Source organism: Gasterosteus aculeatus, chromosome 4, assembly GCF_964276395.1.
Source record: "Gasterosteus aculeatus chromosome 4, fGasAcu3.hap1.1, whole genome shotgun sequence".
In the NCBI taxonomy this organism is placed as follows: Eukaryota; Metazoa; Chordata; class Actinopteri; order Perciformes; family Gasterosteidae; genus Gasterosteus; species Gasterosteus aculeatus.
Window position 1 is genome coordinate 10,537,912 of NC_135691.1, and position 27,439 is coordinate 10,565,350.

The window sequence follows — 27,439 nt, forward strand, 5'->3', positions numbered from 1 at the left end:
AGTAATCAGATCATCTAATTTGAAGATCTCTTCTGTAGGAAGAGTTTGTTCTCCAGAAACCCACAACCAACAGGTGCTCTTTGACGTCGTCCCTCGATGGTGTGACAAATAATTATTCCGATTTTAGTGACCTGAGGCAGATGTGCAGCCGTGGCTCCAAGCACGACGAGGACATTGTCAGAAGGAGGAGGATCAGAATGTGCCGAGTTTCATTGTGATGATCAGCTGCTCTCATCCTGTTTAATTGCAGCAGACAGTCTCTAATGAAACAGGTGGAGAGTTCACGTCAGACTTTCATCACAAAACCCTTTTTCCGGGAGGCAGTGAGACTACAATTACAGTAACTTGTGTCTCATTGTTATTTTTGAATTCCTTGTTTAATTAAGTTATCAAGACCAAGAGTTTGCGTCCTATGCTGTAAAAAATGTCACACAAAAGATTTCTGCAGAAACGCACACGCGCTGTGCAATGTATCATGAAGGAGTTGTTTTGACCTCCTCGATTTCTAATCAATGCAGATGGAAAAGCGGCTAAATGCTTTTTAATGGCTATAGTATTAAATTGGATGAAAGTAAAGCCCTGAGAGCAAAGTTGTGGAGGGAAATATTATCAAAAATCTGCCATCCCAAACTTTCACAGGGAAGGCATGAATTTCATTAAAAATGGCATTTGAATCACACTTACTGGGGAGTTTTTAAGTATTTAAGTGCACTGAACTGGATGAAAAATGTAAATGAAAGTGAATGGGTGAAAGCTCATATCACACACATCCAGGAGCTATATTTTGTAGAGGTCTGCGTGTGCAAAGGGCCAATTAAGCCTGCAAAAAATGCTGTGTGCGTGGGGTTTGCAATAAGAGTTGCTGTAAGCGACTGCAACGATACCACACATTTTTAGTTTAAAAGCAGACGCAAATTTGCACTTTCCTGCCTGATTTGAATCAACATAACCTCCATCCACCGCAGATCCCAAAGTGTCACCTGAAACAACAAAACTCCATGAAACTGGGTTTTGCCATACTTTGGTCAAAAGAGGTAGAGGTTCTTACCAGCCCTCATCTGCAGCTCCAACACACAAGTTCTTCCTTCTGCTGAGTTTCTTACAGGATATTAACAGTATCAGACCGGCTCTGACTATTATCTCTGTCGTTTTCCTGTCTGTTTGCTTGCTGTTAGGATCCCATGATCCCATGGGACCAAAAAATTATTATTTATTGATCTTTTACTGGAGCGTGTGTGTGTGTGTGTGTGTGTGCTGGATCCTTAACTGTCCTACGTTTTCAAATAAAATGAGTGCTGCTTCAACCGTGAATTAAAAACCAAAAAATGTTGGATGGAAAACGGGTAAAAAGTGCCCGCTGTGAGTAAAGCAACCTTGAAATTGCCGTATTACACTGCAGATCCCCACTCAGCCCTTACAGGCATTGTTCCGGTGCTGTTTCATTGGTGCTATTTCCTTTTTTTTTACCTTGATCTCTGACCTTTAGTAACACTCGACGTGAGCCGACACTGATTTCTTTTCTCTTGCTGTTTTTTGACAAAACAGGGTGTAGTAGTGAAACACACTGTAGATCTCAGGAGAACAAAGCCTTCCAGTCAGTGCAACTTAACAGCTGGGTGCTGAATTGGAGGAGAAATAAATTATTTTTACAGTGCCTCTTGAATTATCACATTTCTGAATTTCTTTCTTAATTTGCATGTATTTCATGTTTTTTCAGAGCCTAGTATGCATTCAGAAGCAGTATTGCAAACTGAACAGTGTTTTGGCGGCACTGCTCATAATAATTGTAGGTAAACCCCAAAAGGGCAGAAAGACTTCAACTGGACTTTCTCTTTAAATCTCATATTTTTTATTTAGCGTTTATATTTATCTGAGGCCTATATTTCTTCCCTCTCTTTGCGCTCAAGGCCTGAACATTACACCATCCACTATGATTGAAGTGCTGCTTCAGTGTAAGAGAGTTAAGACGTTTGTTTTATAGGCTGTGTGTTCTGCAAAGTGGGTTGTCCTTGATGCCGTATCCGGCACTTAAAACCTAATGATGATGTATTTGGGATGGCAGTTTCAGTTGCTTTATGTTACTTCACACATGTGATAGTGTGCTGTGTACTTTTTGGGTGGGGGGGCTCAACTAGGTGTTTCCAAGAGGCGTTGAAAACAGGCAAAGCAGCCCGTGAGGGCGTCCGGTCGTCAGCCTGCAGCCACATGGAGCCTGGTGTATTGTCGTTCAGAGATAAAGCAGAACTCATTGACTCATCTCTACTTTTAACAAACACTCCAGAGATACGAGCTGCCTTTCATCTTTACACAATGTTTTTCTCGCAGACACACGTTTCCCTTTTTAAGCTCTTGCAGAATGCATCTACAATTGGTAAATAAAAATAAGCTGTTTTCACATCAAGTGGTTTTAAGATCTGATTGTGAATTTTCCCACCTGGCCGGTGTATGTTCTTGTGCTTCACGCCTAAATGCTGGTTTGTTTTGACCGATATGAAAACAGGCGGCGATGTTCATTCTTATTCCTGAGCCAGAGGGAAGTTCCAGTATCTGGATGATAAGTGCTTGGATATGTCAGCTGTAGGCCGTGTAACATCACACCGAGGCACTTAGCAGTCTGGCCACGACCCAATGCCATGTTGTCAGCGGTGACGAAAAGGCTTTTGAAGATAAGATTCACAGGAGAAAAAAAAGCCTTCCAGGTGCTGGGAAACTATCCAGCTTGACCAAGAAAGTCCCCTATAGGGGATTAGATATTCCCCCACATAGGCCAGCGTGCCACTATATGGCATTTTGCCGTCGTCTCCAAATGCCTGTGAGGGTGCGCTTACATTTTATTGGTAACAGTTTGGATCGTCCATTCTTTGTATAATTACTTCAGTTTAGGGCTGGACGGTACGCCGGTATAAGATTTCGCAGGGTATGACTTTCTCAATGGACGTTGCTCTTCGCCAGGCGGCAGAAGTCATTTTTACACGTCAGCGAGGAGCGGCCAGCGGCCGCTAACTAGCTAGCCCGCTAATAGGCTAACTCGCCAGCGAGTTGGCCAGCGGCCGGCAAACAGCTGTTCAGGTGGCCGGCGGTCCTTTTCGTTGGCAATGACTTAATGTGTTTACTTGAAAAAGCACTACCGCCACATACCGGGATACCGTCAGAATCTTTCTAAATACTGGGATATTGATTTTTGGCCACACCGCCCAGCCCTAGTTCAGGTAAAACTACAATAATTCTAGTCAAACGTATAGTTCCAGCCTCTTCTCTAACAGAGACCTTATCTTATCTCTCCCTTATTCTATTTTCTCTGAAACCTGTCAAGGACGACAACATCCTTTGCCAGTACTGACTAAGTCTCTCTCCCCGCTGTATTGACACACATCTTACAAATGTAGCAGCACACAGTCTCGGAGGGACACAACATGCAGAACGGGGCCTCCTGGCTTCATGTGTTTATGTGTTTTGAAGTCAGGTGAAAAAAAACCTTTAAAATGGAGATAAATACTTTCATATCCAGCTCAATTACTTTCCCACTCTAGTATCAGCATTCTGATTAGCGTCCCTGTCAGCTTTATGATTATGAAGCCGATTATGGTGATGATAACTGTTCTGATGATGGTGATGATGATTGTGTTTGCGATTACTCTGCTCACTGACTGTGGCTGTGTTACAGACGCAATCTTTCATCCGTTCAGCTCATTCGGTGTGGAATTGGCAGTCTGGAGGAGCTTTAACTGGTCCACAAACTGTTCCAGATAGAGAGGATGGTGTGTCTCTATGGGGGACGAGAAATAAAACAAAGGGGAAGCTTTTTGAAAATGAGATTTGTATCTTAGTCGGTGGATGGACGTGAGACTTTATCATCAAATACAATTAAGATAAAAGTTTGATTTAAAAAGGTCTAATTATAGATATAATGTAAAACTCAATGGTGCCTAGGAGTGTTGGGGAACTAAAATGGTGACCAAATTACAGCAAAAAAAACACAACAGATGAATTGGAAATAAAACTATTGTAGGTGAAAACATATCTGCAATAAATGTATATTTTATATTATATAGAAAATAGAATCTCAAACACAATCTTACCGTTGCCCCTCCTTCATTTCCAGAACAGGTATCGCAGCCGCAGCCCGTTCAGCCCCATATTATTGATCGGATTACAGATATCATTTTGTTTTTTTTATCTTATCTTGAATGATATTGAACATTCAACATCGTTTTTGATTTCATTTCAAAACGTGTCATTTCAAAGCAGGTCTACAATATGCAGTTGGAATTCATAGCATTGCATCACAAGTGTAAAGGTAAACTATAGAATGGCACAGAGAGAAAGCAGAGAGAAGTCTGGTATGTGACAGTAAAGTTATGCAGCATTATCAATATGAAGCAAAAACGGGCCTCTACAACTGTCTGGTCCTGGTCCAGAACCAGGAAGGCTGCAGGACTGTATTGAATAAGGGAAGGGTGCAAATGTTTTTGAAATTTAAATATTATTTTTAATCTTACTTTGACTGATATCCACGGAGGTTTTAATGCTACACTGCAGATCCAACGTAACGATTATCATCATGTGCAGAAGCACGGGTTCACAAATGCAGAACGACAACGGCACCCGGGGATGAACGGTGGGTAAAAGCAGAGAACAACAGAGAAACACTAATATTCAGAAAACCTTTTCCTCTTGTCTCACACACAACCCTTTGTGAATTGGGTGTGAATTGCTTTGAGTGCACTCTAGCGAGAAAAGTGCCTAAACAAACACACACATGCACGCAGACACACAACGCCATGGGGGTTAAAACCTATAATCACAGCAAGAATTTGTGCAGGAAAAGAAGAGAGACGAAGAATCCACCAGCTTGTGAGTGTTGCCACAGTAGCAGATGCTCAAATCTCATTTAACAGCTATCAGAGGAACGACACAAAGAACGTAACACGCTAAAGATGTGACGATAAAGAGATGCTTTTAAGTTTTTCATCACCATCTGTATTTCGAGAACAGAGAGGAAATAACTAGTGAATGGGATGAAATTAGCAGCGTGTGTCAGTGATTTTCTCTTTCTTTTTTTGTGAATAGCATGATTCTTTCAGAATGAACATAACAAAAAGAACATGCGAATCGGCTGTCTGTCAGCGGGCGCTGAGTGGATGATGAACTGTAGTCATGTTAGCCTGTACTTCTGACTCACCGAGCTTCCACCAAAACAAATCTGACATTTACTGCAGGGTTTCTGGACCTGTTCTGAAGCTCCTCCGTCATCTTGACTGCAGTACTGTATCAACAGCATCCACAGAGGTTTTGTGCTAAAGCTCTGCTACCCGGAGCTCCTCAGAGGAACCACTGTAGTTTTAGGCGGATGGATGGCTTCAACCATCAGCATCTACTCAGTAGATTTGGCATCGGCCGGATGGTTTTAGTTGATTTGCACTGATCTTGTAATTACACAGCCAGAAATAAAAGGACTTTAATAGAAGCATTAAGGCTGACTTCCCTGATCCGAGCGGATGTGGAATGGTGAAAAGGCCGCTGAACTCTGTTGCAGTGCAGAGTTTAAACATAGCAGATCTTCCGCTGAGCAGCTGGAGAGGCTGGAGTTGATGGCGCGTGTAAAAGCGCCCCCCGTGGAGAATTACCAAAGGCCTACTACAGCCTGATGCTGGGGTCCAGAATTGAGATCAGAGAGATGCAAAAAAGAGCTTCAGCCCCAATAAGCTCACATTCAGTGTGTGAGAGAGCGTGTGGAATTCACAATCACAAACATTGGGAGTGATTCAAGATTAACGACAGTGATTTTCAGATCAGACTTGGTTTGGCTGTCGAGGCCCAAACGCATGGAAGGCGCTCAGTGTCGCGCCTCATTGGTCAAATGATGGTGCTTTGGTGCAATGCAGCCATTTTGGCATTTAAAACGCCAACACGGACCTGAGAGGTTTTCATGAAACGGTTGCTATTCAGGCAACAATTTTGTTTATCACAGATAACCCTTCATCTTCTGCCTCGTTCTAAATAAATGTGAACTATAAAGTGGAGAAGATTCAATCATCGCTATGTTACAAACGAAAGTCAAACTGCAGCCATAAAGGCTGATGTAGAGCGCCGTTTACCTCACGTTCAATCTTTGACACCGTCCTGTGGAGAGCACACAAAGAGGCCATCAAGCAGCACACAGAATTCAGACTGAGTGCTGACAGCTGACCTGACACATCCGAGGCGAGGTTCGTCTTGCGGGGAAAAGCAACGACGTGAGTATTATTGTTAGTGAATAATTCATTCCGTGAACAAAATATCATCCTCTAGGGAAAAATCTTTTGATTCCCCTTCGCTCTCTCCAAACTGCAGCTGCGAAGAAAAGAAAAAACAGCCCACTGTGGCCGGGTCCTCGTTCCTCAGAGAACAGGCGTCAAAGCAGTTCGTCATATGCCAAAACACCTTCAGTGTCGCACTTTGTCAGCTCGACAAAGTGTGAAAGCAACCGCTCTGTTTTTGAGTGTACGAATCTGAGGCATCGCGATACTGTGGAATCCAACCGTGCAGTAACGGAGGACTAACACCCGGTAAAGGCAGGTACGTGGCGATCGCCCTGGGGTTCGTTCATAGATCGCCACGTCAATCATCGGGAAGGAACCGATCATCACAGCGGTCAGTCGGGCTTCACTTTGCACAATAACATGTGCAGACCTGTCACATAGTCTGGCAGCTCAAGAGAGGTTTTAAATCCCCACTGCAAGCTGTTCTCCAGCTAAAAGGAGCTTGGTAGGTGGACGACACACAATGTGCATTTGACTTAATCATCACAAACGGATGAACAAAAAGTAGAGTGATATCAGGAACGGTTCCCGGTCTCACTTCTGTGGGCTACAATCGACCAATGAGATGCACACAAGGGTATTTATTTCTCCCAGGAGGGCTCATTAAATTAGATCTTGTTTTCTTTGGCTCAGAATAAACAGGAAAGACGTTTCTGTGTGCCATGTTAGACGTGAGTAAGAGTAATAAGATGCCCTCACAACAAAATGACTACAATGAGGTTGAAGTACTGAGGTTGTGACCCAAGACAAAACAGTAATTGCACCACCATCATGGTATAACCCCAGCAGACCGAAGACACGTCCTTGAGCCAATCGGGGCCGAGATGAGCCGGTTTGAAGGGCTGATCCCCATGTGGGCTCGTTAGGGACCTGGTTCTGTTTGTTTGTGAGAGAAAGAGAGAGAGTCACTAGCAGGCTAGACTGATTTACCATGAGGAAAACACAGCAATGTCTGTGTGTGTGGTCCTGTCTGTCTCTCTCTGCTGTGGATGAAGGAGGTCTGCGTGTCTTTGTGGTGCTCTGATCCAACGTGGGAGGAGGTTCAGTTGGGCTCAGTTGGGCTCAGTTGGGTTCAGTTGGTCGGGTGTAGTTCCCGTCGGTGTGTTTCTTATGGTAATGGTGTCATTGCGGCCGTGTGCGCTACGCCAGGGCTTATTGAGTGCTGAAATGGGTTTTGTAGTTGTGGGTGATCCACGGAAACGGATCAGACAGGATTAACTGCTCAGACTGTAGAAGGTCAAACACAATCTGGGTTCATTTACAAATATTTCTGTATCCGTCCGGCAACATTGTGTTCAGAATTTGTCATTTGCTATTATCAAAGATAGACTTTGGAATCTCTAATCATTTGTTTACTGGAATATGTGTGTACGTGTGTGTTTGCTTGTACTGTATATAGTACTATAGTAGTGTATTTAACTAAAACACATGATGCACAATGTGGTGGAAATTTGTGGATCAATATCTGTATCACTCATGTTGAAGTATACAGAGAGGACCTCGGCCGTTGTTTGTGCCGGCTTTAGTTCCAACAGAGTGCCTGAGATAAAAAAGACTCTCTCAGCTGTTGTCGACCTGAAAGGTACAGTTCTCTGCTGCAACGTCTTAAATAAGACACCATGTTAGCTTCACTCTTCTTCTTCTTTCCTCCTCTGGCTTGCATTCTGCATCTACCTTTCTAATCCTTTCTGCTGCTCGTTTGCCTGCATCAGCACCCCCCCCCCCCCCCCCCCGGTTCTCTTTGTCCCACTGACTCTTCCTGACTAAGCCTTTTAGGCAGCGTTAAATAAGCTACTGGCTGCAAGGTGTGTGTCTCTGTTTGTGGTGTCAGTGGCTGGTCTCGGTAATCTTTACAACTGACTTTGATCAGTAATGCATGTTGTGGTTTCACTGTTGTGTTCATAAGGCTGTGGGTGCAACAGTGAAGAGCTGAGAATCCTCTTCCTTCTTCCCCAGTATCAGTAGTTTTGTTTGTTTGTGCAAATTTATCCATATTATTTGTCCGTGTCAGTGTGTGCGTGTGTGTTATGGCCAAGCCCTTTAACTGCGGCTCAGATATTGATTTCTCCCTTTTGCAGGGTTGTTTTATTGTCCCCGATGAACCTAAAGGTGACGAACATTGAAATCTAAGAAGGTTCACAGTATTCCATTTTCTCGCAGCAAATAAAGTCACCCTACTATTTCAGAAAAGAAGTCCGACATTGTGTTTGACATGAACTGTACCTGCTACAACATGCACTACCAATAGAAAACATTTGATGTAAACCAATTTCATGCTGAACCAAAATTGAACAGGGACTTAAGCTTATTCACAGTGTTTTCTGTTCTGTTTTGGGGCTGTTTCTAGTGGGGTGGTTGTTCATCCTTAAAGTAACAACAACCTCAGCCGGAATGATTGTTTGTTAGTTGAACATGCAAAACATTCGACGATAGCATTCTCCAATGTGATTTGTTCCCAAATCACATGTTATTGAAAAATAAATTGTTGGGTGTTAAAACAATCAATCAATATATATATAGTTGCAATCAAAATTATTCAACCCACCATTGCACATTAGGTTTATTGGCAAAATATACCATTTCTCAACTGTTTGCAATAAGCAAATTACACAATAATTGTTTAAGTAGTTTAATGAAACTAATATTACAAAGGTTTTATCCAAATTCAACACAAAATGCTACTTTTAATGACTTTAATGAATTTACTGCAGTCTCAAAATTATTCAACCCCTCCGTGACAAGCATCTCCAGTACTTGGTAGAGCACCCTTTGAAATGATTCAACTCCCTGTATCAAGCACACCTGGTGCAACTAATCAAGGGCTTCATTAGTTCAGGTGTGCTTGAGATAGAACACATAAATACCTGGTCTGGCTCCGGGTTTGTTCAGAGTGACGACTGATTGCATGTTAGAAATATGCCTAAGTCAAAAGAATTGTCCAAAAAGTTCAGAGAAGAGATCATTGCCTTGCACAAACAAGGAAAAGGATACAAAAGGATGCAAAAGCACTGAATGTCCCTAGAAATACAGTTGGAAGCATAGTTCGCAAGTTCAAAGTTGAAGGAACAGTGGCTACACTACCTGGACGTGGCAGAAAGAGGACGCTATCAGCGGCTGCCACCAGATTCCTGAGGAGGCAAGTGGTCAAAAACCCTCGAGTGACTGCAAAACACCTGCAGCAAGACTTGGTGGCAACAGGCACTGAGGTTTCAGTTTGGACAGTAAGGCGCATACTAAACACAGGGTTCCATGCCCGGACTCCCAAGACGCACACCACTACTGACCCAAAAGCACAAGAAAAGTCGGCTCCAATATGCTGAAAACCATATAAATAAGCCACCGAAGTTTTGGAATTCTGTTCTGTGGAGCGATGAGACAAAACTGGAACTATTCGGGCCTATGAATCAGCGCTATGTCTGGAGGAAGAAGAATGATGAAGCATATGCTGAAGAAGAACCCTGCCTACAGTCAAGCGTGGCGGTGGCTCAGAGATGCTCTGGGGCTGCTTTGCTCTGCAGCGTGTGGAGGGCACGATGGATTCAGTCAAATATCAGGAAAAACGCCATGCCGTCTGTGATGAAGCTGAAACTTGGGCGTCATTGGACCTTCCAACAGGACAATGATCCCAAGCATACCTCAAAGTCCACCAAGGCTTGGTTTCAGAAGAAGAAATGGAAGATTCTAGAGTGGCCGTCACAGTCGCCTGACTTGAACCCCATCGAAAATCTCTGGTGGGATTTGAAGAAGGCGGTTGCAAAACGCACACCAAAGAATATTACTGAACTGGAGGCCATTGCCCATGAGGAACGGGCTAAGATTCCTCAGGAACGCTGTCAGAAGCTGGTGTCTGGCTATGCATCACGTTTGCAGCAGGTCATAACAGCAAAAGGGTGCTCTACCAAGTACTGAAGATGCTTGTCACGAAGGGGTTGAATAATTTTGAGACTGCAGTAAATTCATTAAAGTCATTAAAAGTAGCATTTTGTGTTGAATTTGGACAAAACCTTTGTAATATTAGTTTCATTAAACTACTTAAACAATTCTTGTGTTTTGCCAATAAACCTAATGTGCAATGGTGGGTTGAATAATTTTGATTGCAACTGTGTGTGTGTGTGTATATATATATATATATATATATATATATATATATAAAATGTAAAGAATTCTAAAAATGGAGCATTTTTGAAATGAAAAAAGGATTTGGGTGACCTCCAGAGAAAAGAAAAAAAACTAACTAGTTTTCCCGAGACAAAGAGACCAATGTTCAGATACTGTAGAGCAATCATGAGAAACACTTGCTTAGTGTGAGCTGGAATGGGAGCCTGCTTGAATGTTTTGTCTGCATTCATTTGATTTTCATTTAATTTGACAAAGCCTTAGAGACAGGTGTGTATCGGTACATACACACACACACACACACACACACACACACACACACACACACACACTGAAAGATGAGAGCTTTTTTTCTACAGACCGCTTTAAACTTCCCACACTGTCAACCGACATGCAAACAATGTAATAGTAAGAAGATGGCGGAGCAGAAATAAAGCGGGTGGGGGAGTCTGGGGGAGAAGGGAAGCGTGGAGGTCAGGGCAGCTCTGACATGAGAGGGTGGAGGAAACCTACAAGCTTACCGAGGGGCGCTGAGCCGGACCATTAAACAGGGCAGTCCACTGTACCTGCAGTAGGGACGGGACATTTATCTCCCCGTCCTCCTGAGCGCTTCCCTTCGTCCCCCAGTGGAGTGGACAGATAAGGCAGCCCCCCGCCCACGATTGTCTTAACATCGCCACGGCTGCACTATCGCCGTGGGATACCGCCAGGAGCAGAGGGGCTCCGTCGGATAGGGTGGTATTAAAAAAGATAGGATGGTTTTGTACAGGAAGTTGGCGGACCGAATGCAGTTCATTTCAGGTGTGTGTGTGTGTGTGAACAGCACGAGGACAAGAGGCCCGCTGTAAGCCGCCCTGTCGTGGTGCCTTTCGTACCGCTTTTGCATAATTCACTTTTCATACATTTCCACAGTGGGACTCGATGGATCTGTTGAGGGTACTAAGTCTCTTGCAGAGAAAATCACAGTAGCCATATGAATATATTAAGTCTGTTTTGCATCCTTTCCCCTGATCCATTCTGGGCCCGTCTCTCAGCTCATCAACGCAAATATATTCAATTACACCCAATGTATTTTTCTTTTAGCGGCCTAGCTTCCATTTAATGCAAAAAATTGAAGATCTAGCTAGCATTTAGATAACAGAAAGAGAAAAAGAGACACATCTTATTTTTTGCTTTCACACAGAATAGTCGGCTTTGGGCGTTGCATTGTTGCATTGTAGCGTCGACAACACAGGCGGCAAACATCAGAGGCACACTTTGGTTCCAATGATGTACAAACCTGCTCAGCGGTGACGGGGCTGTGAGGAGAGACGGCAAGAGGGAACCGAAATGTTCAGAGCAAAGCCGCATGAGTGATGTCTCCGCCGGCTTTGTTTTTTTCCACCCACCGAGGAAAGGTCACTGAGGCGCAGCAGCCGCAGGAAAAAGCCCCGCGTGAGGCGCCGAGGCCTGTTAGCAGCCAGCAGAGTCTTGACATCACCATCAGCACCCAGTGACATCGCCGCACATTTGCCGGTGGAGCTCGTCTCACGGACGTTGTGGTCAACTTAGACAAAAAGACAAGCAACGGCTCTTCAACCAATCGCACAGCTGAAGGCCGCAGGCAGCGGAGCCGCGTGGCCGCGTCCAGCTGAGGATGTGCTCTCGTACCTTTTGTTCCTCACACGGTGTCCGGCAGCCTCGGTCTCCCCCGGAGCTGAATATAGGTGGACCTCCAACCCGATCTGACAGCCAGAAGTCACCTGGGAACCAGAACAAACCGGAGACAAAGTACGAGGAGAAGAAGACAGAAGAAGTATTACCGACTCTTTATTTGTGCCTCGTCACTTTGCTTTATCTCATTCTCCTTTTTCCATTCTGTTTGACTCGCGTCATGTGAGATTTTATTTGATGTCTTTTATCCTCGTGACTTCTTTACTGACTTTATTCATCCATTTAGTAACTCAACCCTTTAAACATAGTGTTTGATTATTGTTCAAGTTAATTCAGCATGTCAGCCATTTGCCGCTTTCAGTTTCTGTATCCTCTGAAACGTGACAGTATGCTTCTTTTGTATGTGTTATAGAACTGTTAATGACAACAAAATGCAATTTGAAAGTTTTATTTGACTCACAGAAAAATCAATGACAAAAAGGTCATTACTTTCCAAAATACAACATTCCCAGTCACTTTATGCGTCGAGCAGCTCGTGCGTATGAACACGTGCAACACTATATATATCCGTCAGTTTTCTATCCTCCTGTTTGACATTAAGAGCGCGTTTTGTGCCTGGTGGAGATTCTCCTCATTCATTACATTCTTTGCATCATTTCAAGTAGCACAAGACATCGGGGTTGAAATATAACTGTGGCGTCCTCAGCATCCCATAACTGGATCCTAAGTGTCATTCATCTGCACCCGCTGTGTGACTACACATATTCTCCCTTTCATTTGTGCTCAGTAGCTGTTTCTCACTCAGTGTTTTTTTGCTTAAAACTTTCTCTTCTGTCACCAGGGAATGTGCAAATATTGCTGTTTCCAAAAAAATGTTCAGTCTCTTTTCTTTCACTTCTTCAAAACATTATTTTTTCTTTCTGGTGCTCTACTCACTGCACTTTTTTGTTAAACTAACTATCTCCTAGTTTGATTTCATGTTCAATATACTGATACTGAGAGGAAATCGGAAAGAAATGGGACGAAAGACAGTTCGGAGAGCGTATTTGAATGAAAAAAGAAATGTGAAGTACGATACTGAGATATTGTGAGTAACAAGCTGCTTGGTGGAGTTGTTTCTCCCTCATTAACGTGAGGAGAGAGGACAGAACCAAAAGGAGGCGCCGTTTTGATGTGAGGCTTTGTGGCACATTGTTCAGACTGCGCATCCGTTGAGGGATGTTTGCAGCAGTGGGAAAACGAGCCGCAAAGGAGAAGAGAGTTGATGAATGAGGGAGGCTATAAAAATAGAAAGCCGAGGGGAGAAGGGGCGAAGTAAGCAGAAATAAAATAAGTCGTTTGTCTCAGTTTAGAGGAGGCGGGTTGGCCGTGAATACAAATGTTGTCATTGGTTAGCAAGATTGTTACGCAAAAATACACTCTGGAAGGAATCCATTGTTGTAATGAGACATTTTGGATCAAGCTTAATTCTGTGTGTGTGTGTGTGTGTCCGTTACTGTCGTTTTGTAGTCTTTCCCGTCCTGCTTGGCGGTTGACCCAATCGTCACGGTGATGGATGTGCAGAGAACAGACTGGATAATTGCAGTGTAGCTCCTCAGTCAAACTGAGCTTCCTGAGCTGACGCAGGAAGTATTTGTTTTTTCCTCGTGGCGTCTGTGGCGGAAGTTCTTTGAGGTCCCGGAAGCGTCTGTGAAATGTAGTCATCAGATGCTTTGTTGAAATAACACTTTTTATTCCTGAACAGCACGATGACAACAGGTTGACAAAGGACGTCTTAGACCCAGAGTTTAAGATTCAGCTTACGATAAAAGATTGCAAGCGTGTTTATTCATAATACATTAATACTAGCTTAAGGGTTCAAAAGACAACCATCTGTTGTCAGTCTCTCTCTTCATCAATCTCTTCTCTACTGCTGGTGTAAATATGTTCAGTTTGACTCATTAGTTTATACCAACATTCAGGATAACAATTAACACCACTGGTTGCTGAGGGCTTAATGCTGGTCATAGTTAATAGCATGTAAAGTAGCAAACTATGGATATTTGTCCACATGAAACCTGCTGTAAAAGCCTCGGACCCCGATGAATAAGTCCGGTCAGTAACGCACCGAATTTCTTTGCGTCTTCATTTTGAGGTGGTTTTGTTTGATCAAGTAATTAAGGTTCTTTTCAAGTATGGCGATTGGCTGACTTTGCACAGTGGCGCCTGTTTCTAGTGAGAACAGGTTCATCTGAAGTGTTATTTCTTCCATCTGGTTGTGTGTGTTAAGTTATTCCACTTCAGTATTGTTGTTGAAACAGAACTGCCTCCACTGAACCCACTCAGCATTCCGCATTTCTGTGGCAGCCTAAAAATAAAATAATCTGATGCATCGTTGTATCATCTGATCACAAAGACCATGTGCCGGCGTCTTGTGATGCATTAGGTATGCAGTCAATTTTTAAGCTTAGTTTCCAGCGAGCGGCCATATTTGCACCCTGATTCCAATTATGACGTCTTCAGCCCCCCCCCAGGCCCATCACTTTCAACTGGGGAGGAAAAAAAGAATGAACCAACCTGCAGGTGACCTGAGAGACACAACAGCAAGCGCGACGAGCTTTAACAGCGCACTTTTGACCAAGTTCATTTCTGCTGCAGTGCAAATAATGAGTAATAAAAGGCAGGGAACATTGATTTTTATAGCACATTTCAACAACAACAAGGTAATTCAATGTGCTTCACATAAAACCATTAAAATGGTCATAATGAATTGCAGAAGAAAAAGATCAATTTAAATATTAAGACACATTAATGCAAAAGATAAAAAATAATAATATAATAATAAAATAAGAACAAAGGTGGCAATTCTGTTTAGGATATAAAATACAGTAGCAGATTGCCAAGAGTTACTGTAAATGAACAAAGAAGAATCTTATTATTCAATCTCCTTTACAAGTCTGAATGTATCCAGCTTTCTTAATATCAGTGCAGGATTGACTTTTTCCCATTTAAATAAATTTAGCACTAGCTGCATATCCAGGTTTCTGGGACTGGAACATTTAAATTCTCAAGTGTGGCAGGGAGTGGGTGGAAATGGGCCGGTGTGTGTATACATATACGTGTATATACATATATATATACATATATATATATATATATATATATATATAGGTATGTACTGCTAGGGGTTCTAGCAAATAAAAGGAGAGCAACTGGGTTTGATGGGAATTGTGGTTACTGCAGAGAAGGAGGGAGTGGCAGTAGAGCCGGTATAGTGGTGAACAACATAATAAAGAGGAGGAGTGGCTGGTTGTGACTCCTGAAACATGGCGATCACAATGGGCAGAGTAACCGTATGACATGAAGATGTTTCAACACTCATGGGCTCAATCAAAATGGTGGCATTGCTAAATAAACCGCATAATTATTAGAAAGGAATCCCATTTTCACTGACATTTGCTGTGCTACATTTTAAACAGATTTGAATTAAACCCCCTCTCAAGTTGAACAAGCCAGGTGTAGGCACACAGTTTTTTTTGTAATTATCTGACCGGTTTAATATATGTTAGGCCTAAAAGCACACCTGAATAATTAAGACACTAAAAACAACCATTTTGCCGCTTTCACCGTGCTGCACCCAGATGATGTGCTGTTTGACTTCATCAGCAAAAGTTGGATCCGCCCTGAATGTATTTCCAACATGCGATTTAGACTGAGCACTATGGATCATTTGGGGTACAGAGGTTTGCATTTGTTCCTAAGCTGGTAAGCTTTACTTACTAAATGTATATACACACATGTATCTATGTGCAATAACAATTTTTCATTGAAATTCATTTTCTTCAATTAGGATAGTAAACTAGTAAGGAAATGTACATAAGGCTTATAACTTATAACTCTCCATCTAGCGTTTTCTTCATTAATCTCCACTGTCTGGTCTCTTGTTTCTGTTTTTCTACTTTTTCACTTTTGACACCGTATACCGAAAAGGGAGATTCCCTCCTGTGTGTCCATGTTAAAGGTTGTCGCTGTGTAATCTTAAGGGCAGCACATGCAACAAACTCCCCTCCTATATTCCCCTCGCTTCCTCTGCATCATTCAGACACGTAATACCTCCGTTCAAAATCTTTTAAGCCTCTCCCCTCCACAACATTTTAGTAAAAAAAATAAAAAGGCCCTAAATTCCCATTGCTTTTTTCCCCTCTTGCCCTGTTTACTAACCCCCCCCCCCCCCCCCCCCCCCACCTACGTCTCGCCCTCTTTCTTCCTCCCCTCTCTCCTGATGGCGTGCCTCATCTCTGAGCCTGTACAATTTGCCCTCGATGTGTTTCAAATTACATGCCACATCAAATAAGGCTATCGCATAAGGCTGCGAGCCCCAGTGTGTGTGTGTGTGTGTGTATGCGGGTCCATTAGTATTCCACCGCCTTCAAAATCAGATTCCTATTAAACGAATCTTCAGAAGTGAGCTCAGTATTCAGCATGAGTAACACAGGGTTGTAATAGATCTGATAGACAAAGCATACTTTGCCATTATTCCTGACCTTTCTTTCTGTATCTCTTCTCTCCGTTCTATTCCTCTGCCTCTCTCCTATGCCATCATTTTAAAGGAAGCAGAGGTAAGTACATTCATTGTGTTTTTGGAGCCTGAGCGCCCACCCGGAGGCCACATTGTAGTGTTTTCGCACTTTCTAGTTGTCGAAACAGAGACGTGTTGCTAATTTAAATGCGCGGCAGGTCGGGTAGGTCAGCCGTGACGTGGTATAGTTACCGCATGTTAAAACGCTGCTGTGGGACGTTTCATACATTCAAGCAAATACGTAAGAATATGCAGACACCTGGACATTATACCCGTATTAATTGTGCTTTTTTTTTTTAAACGTGTATTCATATTCTCAATTTTACTTTGAAGATTTTCCACAACATTTTTTTAGCCACACAGAGGATATAAAACTTTTGTTTGTCTGGTTTTCTCCACCTCACGTTATCTGATTTTGTGTTATCAATTTCCTGTTGAAATATAACGTTTGAGAACAATCTGAAGAGAAAAGGGAGCATGCGCACTGCGTGGAGGTGATTTATCCCTTGGTTGACTGGGAAGATATTATTGAACTTCTCATTGAACTTCTTGATCACATGTGGAATATTACCTGATGCGGAAATGTTCTAACCATATTTGTTAAATCATCGTTTTCATCATCATACTACTAAATACAACATTCATCTTTTTGCACATGTATGACCTGATAAGTTTGCATGTGCATTCCTTGCTTTGCAGCATATAAAGGATAAAAAGCCAAGCAGAATGCCGGCTCTAAACCGGTTTACTCCGCTTGTTTTTTTAGACCTCAATCGTAATCAAATAACGAAGGAGATAAAGATCCCGCTTTTAAACCCGGTCACTGTAATAGTGTCACTGACACAGGCTCCCTACCTGCTGACGTACATGTGCCTTTGCTGTTGGCACGACTTAAGATGCAGACGCCACCGCTGTGTGTGTGTGTGTGTGTGTCTGTGTGTGTGTGTGTGTGCGTGTGCGTGTGTGGGTTTTTGTGTGTATTGCTCACGTTGCAAAGACCTCATCCAATTGTAATTACAAGCAGTATATACATATCTGATTAATTAATAATCCTAAATATGCTCATTTTAGAAGCTAGAATTGTTAAAAATACAGTACATTGAAAAATATAAAAATGTCCTTATATCGATTTCTAACTACATTAGTGTGTTGTGGACCTTTCATAGTACCTTTAAATGCAGACGTAACGGTGGAGGTTCAGTCAGGACTATGAAGTCATTTACACCCCACAGATCAGCTGATGATCGACATCAACCTTTCCTCACACACCTGAGGGCGTATTGAGACGCACAAACCGCTTTGGCTGCTGCTTCTGTCACCGGGGGCCCACTGTGAAAACACACCGCCGCGTTTGTCTCCATCCGATCTATGTTGACTCCGTGAATCTTTTCTTACTGCGATGTGTGAAATGCGTTTAACACTAAATGTTAGCGTCTCAACAAAACACCTCTCTGGCCGGGAAGGATTCCATTCAGAATAGAGCTATTAAGTCAAAGTGCATTGGGCTTAACAAATCCAAACCTCTCCTACACTGAGGCTAGCCGATTATTTTCACATTTTCAACTGAAGGGGCTTTCTCAAGGACTCTGGACTACTCTGAAGAAAAATCTGCACCTCTTTGAGTTAAGAATCAGCTAAAATACAACACTACCTCCTCCAACCGCTTCTTCTTTTTAACAACACCAACTTATTCCATCTCTCAGAGCAAAAGTCAATTTTGACCTCGACTTTAAATGTCTTTGTCCTGGTTAGACGGTTTATTAGAGCGTGTAACATGCTTTGCTCCCCAGTGTGCTTTTCTGCTGGTTCCTCAGAATATTGTTGTACTATTTCTAAACGCCCAAACAAGCCTCTTCCTCTTCTTTATGGCGTTTATTCCTTTTTACACTAGTATGAAAGAACTGAAGGAGAGAGTAATGAGGACAGGATTTCGGTTTAATATTTGGGCTCGGTTTAATAATTCAAAGATATTCTTGACGCAGAGTTGTTTTTTCCTAACCCAGTTTCTCGTGTTGTGTTTCCACTCAGGATGACTACTTCAAAAGCTGGGCTCCTGCCAAGTCTCTGGTCCAAGGTGAGTCCTGCTGAGTGTGTGTGTCTGTGTGTGTGTGTGTGTGTGATATGAATGCATTGACTTCTCAACACACTGTGTGAGAAGTCGGCATTCAATGTTTGACCAGCTACTTGTTTCATGGAATCAAAACGTCGTCACCAAAATGACAAAAACAACTAAATTGCTGTTGCTACGACAATGTAAAAAACCCGGGACGCTGATGCTGAGACGCGGAGAGCTTTGACATTCAATTCTTAGTTACTACCAGAGCAATAACGCGTATCATTTTGATGACAAATGGACTTTTAATTCAGTTAAGGAAGATCCACCTTTTTTTACTTTATATAACAAGACAGTCTCAAAAGACGATCACGCAAACAAACCAAAAATAATTCTGGGCTTTACATTTATATGTTTAAAGGGGAAACATGTCCTTATTGAACGAACTACAAAGAGGCCCCATTAATCGTCCGGCGCTGAGATGTGCGTGTCCTTTGCTCCCCGTTTTGGGGACAAAATGCACATCTTCGAATGAAAATGAAGATGGAAACAGAACGCTGTGGACGTGTATCATATGTGTCTTTGTGTCCGTGTGTATTGGTCCAAAGCTAAACGCTGCTGCGTTACACGTAATGCTTCTGGACTTACCACAGCAACAACGCCAGGTCCACTTATCAATCACACTCAACTGTGTAATGCTCGTAGACCCCCAGTAACTCTGGACTAAACTCAATTATTGCCAAACACTCCCTTACTCTCTCTCTCACACACACACACACACACACACACACACACTCACTCACATCCAGTTGTGGGGTTTGATTTAACATACTTTAAATCTTTCTAGCCCTGAGTTTGTTCTGTGTGTTGTTTTTTCTGCACGTGGATCTCCGCAGCCGTAGCTCTTCGGGGGAAAGACTTGCTGAGGAGGTTTATCTGGGCCTGGCGACAAGAGCCTGGTGCATCTCATTCTAGGGTCAGAGCCAGAACCAGAGACACAAAGTAAACAGAACCAGGGAGCGAATAAAGGAACCGCTCTGTAGGAATCATCTATGTAAAAAAAAAACAGTTTGCTAAACTTCAGTTAGCACATGAAGAGATGCTTGACATCTCGTTCCCATGTCCTGCTCTGGGCTTTATTTTAGTCTGACCCCTATTTACAAATGGACATCATGCTGTGGTGAAGAAGGCTTCCAGTTTTATGAGCCTGTGTGGTGACATCTGTGTGGTGGAGGTGAGAACCTCAATTTGTTACAACTTGGGATTTATTGTCGTAACTCTGAATAACTCTGCGCCAAAGTAAAGGTCAAATTTAAAGAGAACTAGCAGAATTATTTATTACTGTTCCAAAAAGCCAGAGTCGAATGTGGACTGAAAAACATCCTCAGTGATGAAAGAATCATGTCAAGAATGAGAAAAGAGAACCGCAGGTAGTGGGACAATGTTGTTTTTGTAAACCATGAAAACGATTTTTCCATAACTTCAAACTGGTCAATGCTGTTATCATGACTCTTGCTGTCTCACTTATTGTGGGGTGTTTTTCCACGTGTGTGTGTGTGTGTGTGTGTGTGTACCTGACCGCCATCTGTCGCCCTTTCAGGTCGATTCTTAGATATTTCACTGTTTCTTTCGGTGTGTAAAGGGTTACTCTGACCAATAGAGCTGAGCTACGAAATATAAAATACAAGATGCAACAATAGTATTCCTTTAACTGACTCACATTTGGATTTATTTCTTCAATTTTAACGTATGTATAAATACCTTTGCCCACTGCTTCTCTCATATGTGGAGGCTCTTCACTGGCTGTGAGTCACTGCAACACTTTGACAGGACACGGTGAGGTGACTTGTCCTCTCCAGAATATGACATCTGTGCACTTCACCAGAGAGCATTGTGCCAATTAGGCTCTTTATGGGAGTGCATAGAACATTTCCCTCAATCTTTTCTTTCCTTTTATGCCTTGTTCTGCTGCAGCGATGCGCATTAACTGCAATGAGGCTGCTCCCCTGCTGCAGGGCTCCGGACATTGCTACTCACAGTGCGCTTAATCCCCCACAAACAGCACACCTGGGAGTAGTGGGCAGCACAATAATTAGACAGCAAATACATAATTGGAATCAATCTGTTCTGCTCTGGCAACATTTTCTCATTCGCCGCGTCTCAGTTGCCGCCATCCCCCCCCCCAGCTGGTATTGCAGGTATCACACTGATAAGCGTTTTCGCTTCACCTTTTGACTCCAGCATGACGTCCCTGTGAATATGAGTCATCCCATGAGGGGCACGTTGCCTGAATCCATGTGCTCAATAAAGCGACAACGCAATAGAATCATAAAATCTGACATAGCATTGAAATGACCACAGGTCAATACAGCATAAATGAAAGCGCCATCCGTCACCACTCGCTGATCTCAGTATGACTAATGAGTCACCGGTCGCCCTTGGAGGCTAATCAGCAGCAGGGAGGTTGAGGTGGGAGAATCCAGTGCGCTGATGAATCACTGGCTGATTAATGCTTCCCTCTGCAGCATCTAATGAATGGAATTGGTGAGATCGCAAATTACTTGAACGTCATGTGATCAGATTCACCGCTGGTAAAAGTGATAATGTTAATGTGTGGCTTACCGGTGAGTTGTGGTAAACATTAATTTTAATCCACCGTAATCCTACAGAAGTTGAGTAAACTTTATATTCCGTGGAGCTCTGCTCGGCTGCTTTGCTTTAGCGATATGGAGATTTATCCCCTTCAACACTTCAAGATTGCATTTAGCTTTACTTTTAGTCCTGTGTGCCTTCCTCTTTCTATTTGGGGACAGGAGGCCTTTTTCAGATCATTGTTTTCTGTCTTCTGATTGCAGCCGGTTTTCTTTTGGAGTAATTGTACTTGTGCTAGTCCCAATGGCTTTCACCAGGCTGAACAATGTGCAGCAACACTGAAGCAACATTTTAATACAGAAACCCTCTATACTAAAAGCTGATGTTGAGAATACATGTGTTGTGATCTGATGGGATTTCTGTAATCAGCATTTAGACAGTAGTTTTGATAATTACCTCGGGATGATGTGGCCCCATTTTTGCCTTTCTACCACCTTGGGTGGTAGAAACATGACAGGTGGTGCACATGTTGGGCATCAGAAAAACATTTTCTGTTGTTTTTCTCTGGAAGGCAATTGACTAAACCGCCAGAATGTTAAACAAAGTGCTGATTCCCACAAAGTTTATTCATGCGGCGACATGGCGGCTGCAACACTGCTTCCTATGTGGCTCAATCTCTGCAGCTACAAAGGTTTCCCTTTAGACGTTTAACATCACTTTCTCACTTTAAATTCTCTCCTCTAGTTTTGTTCCTCGTATTTTCAGGCCGCGTCTCCCTCAGCTCCGCGTCACACCGCACGCCTGCGAGTTTTCTTTCGTTTCTGAAGTATTGAGTTCATCCGAAGGGTATTACATAATGATGAACAGTGGGTGACTGTGAATCAACATACCACATTGGTGTACCGCGCGCACACACACGCACCGAGAAGCCTATGAGAATTAGTTGTAGTGGTACTAAAACATATTTGACTAAAATCCCATGAGGTTCAGTGATAATTATCACGTCCCCAGGTGTAATTATAGGCCCGTATCCTTTCTTTTCTTTCATCTGCTTCTTGTGCCTGCAGGAAATTGTTAGTGAGATGACGCACCAACATGCAGCTCCACTCACACACTCTGCATCCATCAGAAAGTACAATTTGACCACGTCACAGAGACTCAGTGGGGATCTTCTCCACACTTGCTGGTAAAGGTCACCGCGCTGCAGAAAATATGATGGTTTTATTTCAGGTTTTCAAGATATATTAATCAAATTTTAGAACAGAATTATAGAATAACAGACTGGTTCTGATTGATATAATCAATATCCCTGCTATATTCCTACAGCACTGTGAAGATTCATTTCAGCTGTTTAAATTTTATGAATAAGTCCTCCCTCTTCTTTGGTCAAAATTCACATATTGTGACATTAAAGGATAGGAAAACAGTCCTTAAATCGAACCAAGTTTTATAAATTACCGTCTCACAAGAAAAGTAATGTATTTTAGAATGATATTCATAATATTTGTTGAAAATTCTCCTTACATCCTGACAAAAAATGCATTGATCAAATGCTCTGAGAAAAACAGAAAATAATCCAGTATTTGTGTCGCAGGAGTGTAATAAGCTGCAATAATCGTTCCTCTCGGTCTGAATGAGGGGCTTTGGGGCAGTTCCTGAGGACAGGCTGTCAGTGTTGATGACTCTGTCGATATGTTTGGAGCTAGAGCTGCTAGCTGCTTTGCTTGGTAAAGAGTTGTATAATTACTAAGAATAGCATACTTTAAATAATTTCTTAAATGATTGCCAAGCCTAACCCTCTAAATGCGACAACCCCTTTTTGCCTTCATTGTGCACGATGAAGACTGGAGAATGCCTGGCCACTTTAACTTGTTTCCATGGCGACAGCTCATTGACCTATCACCTGCCAGTCATGGATGGCTAACCCGTTAGGCTGCTGTGCACCATGTGCTCACAGCTCTACAGCCATGTGAGAAGGTGGGTGCGTGTGGGCGACACTGGCCCGCGTCCTAGCAAGCCCAGCTTGCCCCGTTGAAAGAGACACATGCTACTGGGATTAGGGCTTCGTGTTGGAGGTGAAGCATTTCACAGCCCTAAAGCTGACCCAGGACCGATGAGGAGTATTTTGCAGGATCCGCCTCCTGTTGCCTTCCCGGCGACGTCGCCGTGACGTTGTGACCGGAAAGAAGAAATGAAGATTTAACCTAACAAACCATTTCAACATCAACACACGTGCCGTAGGGGCTTTGGCTGGTGGTGCAGTAAACATGAAGATCAATGATGTGATTTAGAATTAAATTTGTTTTAGAAATTGGCCAGAGCTTACACACATTGCACCTTTCATTGGCTCCTCATCAGAATTATTTCAAGTCAATGATGAAATTGGGGTCGACGGTGTGGCATGGGGTAGAGAGGGTGCACCGGGAACCGCGCCGGGGACACGCGGGGTTGGCGGTTCAAGCCCCGGCTGCTCCATGTCCCATGTTGAAGTGTCCCTGAGCAAGACACCCAACCCCTAATTGCTCCCTGGGCAAAAAGCCATGGGTTAAAAAATGCAATGTAAGTCGCTTTGGATAAAAGCGTCAGCTAAAGTAATGTAACACACGGTTGAGTACAATCATGTTTCAAGTCTCATCAGACATTTTGAATGTAAAACTAAAGACAAGACATTTTCAGATGTAGTTAAAAGTTAAACCTTATTCCAACGGAAGAATACAAGGCGCAGGGAACTTTGAGGTGCGTAAACGCCACTTAGAGGTGCGTGAACGCTATTTATAGGTGCGTAAACGCTATTTCCAAAACTCTAGAGGTGCGTAAATGGCGTTTACGTGCGTTTACCCTCCACTACAGCCCTGGTTAAACCTGTTAAGATCAGCTCGTCTCTGAAGATTCACTTGTATTTCTAAGACCCAGGCCTCATGAAGGCAGTACAACTTAAGTGGACGGCTTCTCCTCTGTTATTTTCTTTTTTTATTTCAGCCAAATGCAAATATTAAGAAAATAGCCAGTGGAAAACCTCAAAAGAATGTGTTTGATATTGAAGATCTTAAAATTACTTTCATTGTTGAGATATGAGCGCACACAAACCACGGCTGTCTTCTTTGTTTGTAACAAACACACACTTACACACACACTCCCACTAGGGTTGTTGATTTTCTTCTCCACCCACCTGTAATCGACCACAGCAGTCTGGGGTGAGAGCGGGTGCCTTGGAGTCATTATAATGTCAGCCACGTCCTGACATTTACTTTACTTGACTACAATACAAGCTGATGTCCTCTGTTGACCTGCCACACTCTCTGTCATCTGACACTCTTTACTTATTTCACAGAGCTGTGAGACCATTAGGACCAACTGCTTTACAATCGCGTTAACACACTTAATGCCGCACAATGTTACTGCCACGTGTCCTCAGGTCAGCTCGGCCTTCCTCTATGAATTTTTTATTTAACACTGGCTTCCCGAATCTACGTTAACTGCTGCTCTGTCACATCTGCAACCATCACGGAGCTGCCCTCAAAGCCCCCCAGCACAGACACAGCCAACGAGTCCTTGGCAGCAATGTTAGAATCAGTATTCTGGCTATTTCATCCTCGGCTTTTTTGTCTACGGGCATCCAACACATTTGTGAGGCCGTGATTGCAATCCATTGTGCGGCGAGGGGGAGTCAAAGGGAGGATTACAAATGGAAGGCATTGCCCCATTATCACAGCCGGTCCAGAGGAGCGCCGGAGAGTCCAACTGGGAGCCAACGCTCAGAAGACACAATGCAGACAAAGACGGAGGGAAGACAATACAAGTTGGGTTCACAATGTTCAGGTGTGGTCTGTTTGCCTAATTACACGAGGTAGTGAACAAGTGGTTGCCATGGGAACCGTGTTGGCAGCGGGAACGGAAGCCGTTTGTGATGCACTCCGGCTTGGCAGTCGCATCTACAAACAAAGGCTTCGAGAATCTGCAAGCTTCCAAATTGCCAATCAGCCTGATTAGACGCGACATTGTGTTTTCCCAGCAGAGTGTTTGTCGTTGAATACTCATCAGCAATTTCTACAACTGCCTGAGCCCCGGTGTCTGCGAAGATACGCGGCATCTACCTCTCATAGGTCCATTTCTAATCTCCCCAAAACTGCTTCTTAATTCATGCTCACATTTCACGATCTTTGATTAGCGCCCGGAGAAGCGATGAGAAAAAGGGAGTGAATGAGGCAACGAACAACCGTAAGCACTTGAGGTCTGAGCGTTAAATGCTGTGGGAGCTGGAGCGAGAACAAATATCTCATTTCAGTCTAATGTGCTCGGGGTTTGTAGCTCGCTCCCCTGGCGTTCTTTAAACATTGTTTACTGCTCTGATTTTAATGGCTTGTTGGCCACATCATAAAAAGGGACTCAATATCCACGACCCTCGGCTCGGCTCTTATCTTTCAGAGCGAGATGCGTAGTGTGCTCGAGTCTCAACTCATCGTTGTGACTATCAGCTGAGACACACAAGGACACGCTGCTCCGATTTCAGGCGTGCCGAGTGAAATTAACCAGCCACACACACGGATGGTAATCAATGATACCTGCAGCCTGCCGGGACGCAGCGGAAGCTGCTACACAGACCCACCAAGGATATTGTTTAATTTAATGAACAGATGAAGCCAATCATAGAATTTCTGTTCAGGATGCAAAAGAAGAATTGCAAACGGAAGAAAGCGTCCCGAGACTAGTGCCGAGGGAAATGGGGACTATCCATCCATCCATTGTCAAACCGCTTATCCTGCACACAGGGTCGCGGGGGGGCTGGAGTCCATCCCAGCCAACTTCGGGCGATAGACAGGGTACACCCTGGATTGGTCGCCAGCCAATCGCAGGGCTACACAGAGACACACAACCATTCACACTCACATTCACACAACTACGGGCAATTTAGAGTCCCCAATCAACCTGATCCCCAGAGCATGACTTTGGACTGTGGGAGGAAGCCGGAGAACCCGGAGAGAACCCACGCAGACACAGGGAGAACATGCAGACTCCACACAGAAAGGCCACTGGGTGGAATCGAACCCAGGACCTTCTTGCTGTGAGGCAACAGTGCTAACCACCACGCCACCGTGCCGCCCGGAAATGGGGACTAATAAAAGGTAAATGTTGGCAGATGGAGCCACGGGGAGGGGAATGGACGGTGGCTGCCCTACACTTCCAGTTTAGAAGCTCTGAATCAGCGAGCCGCAGTGATGTGGAATGTGCTCGACAGACGAGAAGAACAATGGATCCCGTGCAGTGAATGCTGAATGTGTTCGCTTCCGTACATCTGTTTTCATTTTGCCCCGATGTGGCCCCGTGGATAAAGGACCCTCTTGTGGTCATCGCAAATTAGGATGAACGAACTTCAGGGGACGTGAACAGACATCTTAGCAGGAGCCCTCGGGCTAAATGCCGGCTCGCGAAAGTTGACAGTTGCATCGGGGATCGTGGAGGGAGGAGACGCAGAGATGTACGAGGCCTGGGGAGCACTTGAGAGAGATTGCCTGCGCGGAGGATAAGTCAGATAAGAAAGGCATCGGGTAATGAGGAGGAGAAAGGTCTGGCAAACAGGATTAGGGGAAAAGAGTAGAAGAATAATGAATAGAGGGCGCAGTGAAAGGAAACTTTTACCTCCACACATACATCTGCTTTTTATTTGAATCAGTGTGGTATATTTTAGATTTAAATATAGCATCAAAAATGAAATCCCTCTGTAATTTTATCCATCCTTAAAGGTAACGTGCATATCAACATTCTTCTCCCGTTATCAGGATTTTGAGAACATTCGATATAAGCACGGTGCCATCGTCATAGAGTTGAAATCATCAATCCTGTACCAACTTCCCTCCAGAAAAAAAAGGGCAAAGTAGGGCAGGCAGATGAATTAGGCAATGAAACCTGTAAATAACAGGCGGCGCAACTGCCAATGGCTGTGAAAGAGGGAATTTGGCGAGTGGACGAGAGAGCTGCTCAACATTTCCAATAAAACTCCTTCACATGTTTTGCCAGTGTGGGTGATGGGTGCCATTGGGTGAGCTGCCGCGCGCCAGTGGTGGCGTGCCAGCCAGAGTTTGTCTACGCCTGTTAAATATTAATACAGGACATACATGTGTGTGTGGAGGGAATCATCTCAGGGTGTCGATGGTTCATCTTACGGAC

General features: G+C 43.6%; 1 protein-coding gene across 4 annotated transcripts in view; it reads left to right on the forward strand.

The window, feature by feature from the left end:
* Positions 1–27,439, forward strand: part of spock1 (SPARC (osteonectin), cwcv and kazal like domains proteoglycan 1) — a 68,447-nt gene that overhangs the window by 13,728 nt on the left and 27,280 nt on the right. For all 4 annotated transcript variants that reach the window (XM_078102152.1, XM_078102150.1, XM_078102151.1 and 1 more), the window contains exon 3: positions 18,658–18,703. In XM_078102152.1, coding sequence (XP_077958278.1) covers positions 18,658–18,703 — 46 coding nt within the window. The remainder of the gene's footprint in view (positions 1–18,657; positions 18,704–27,439) is intronic.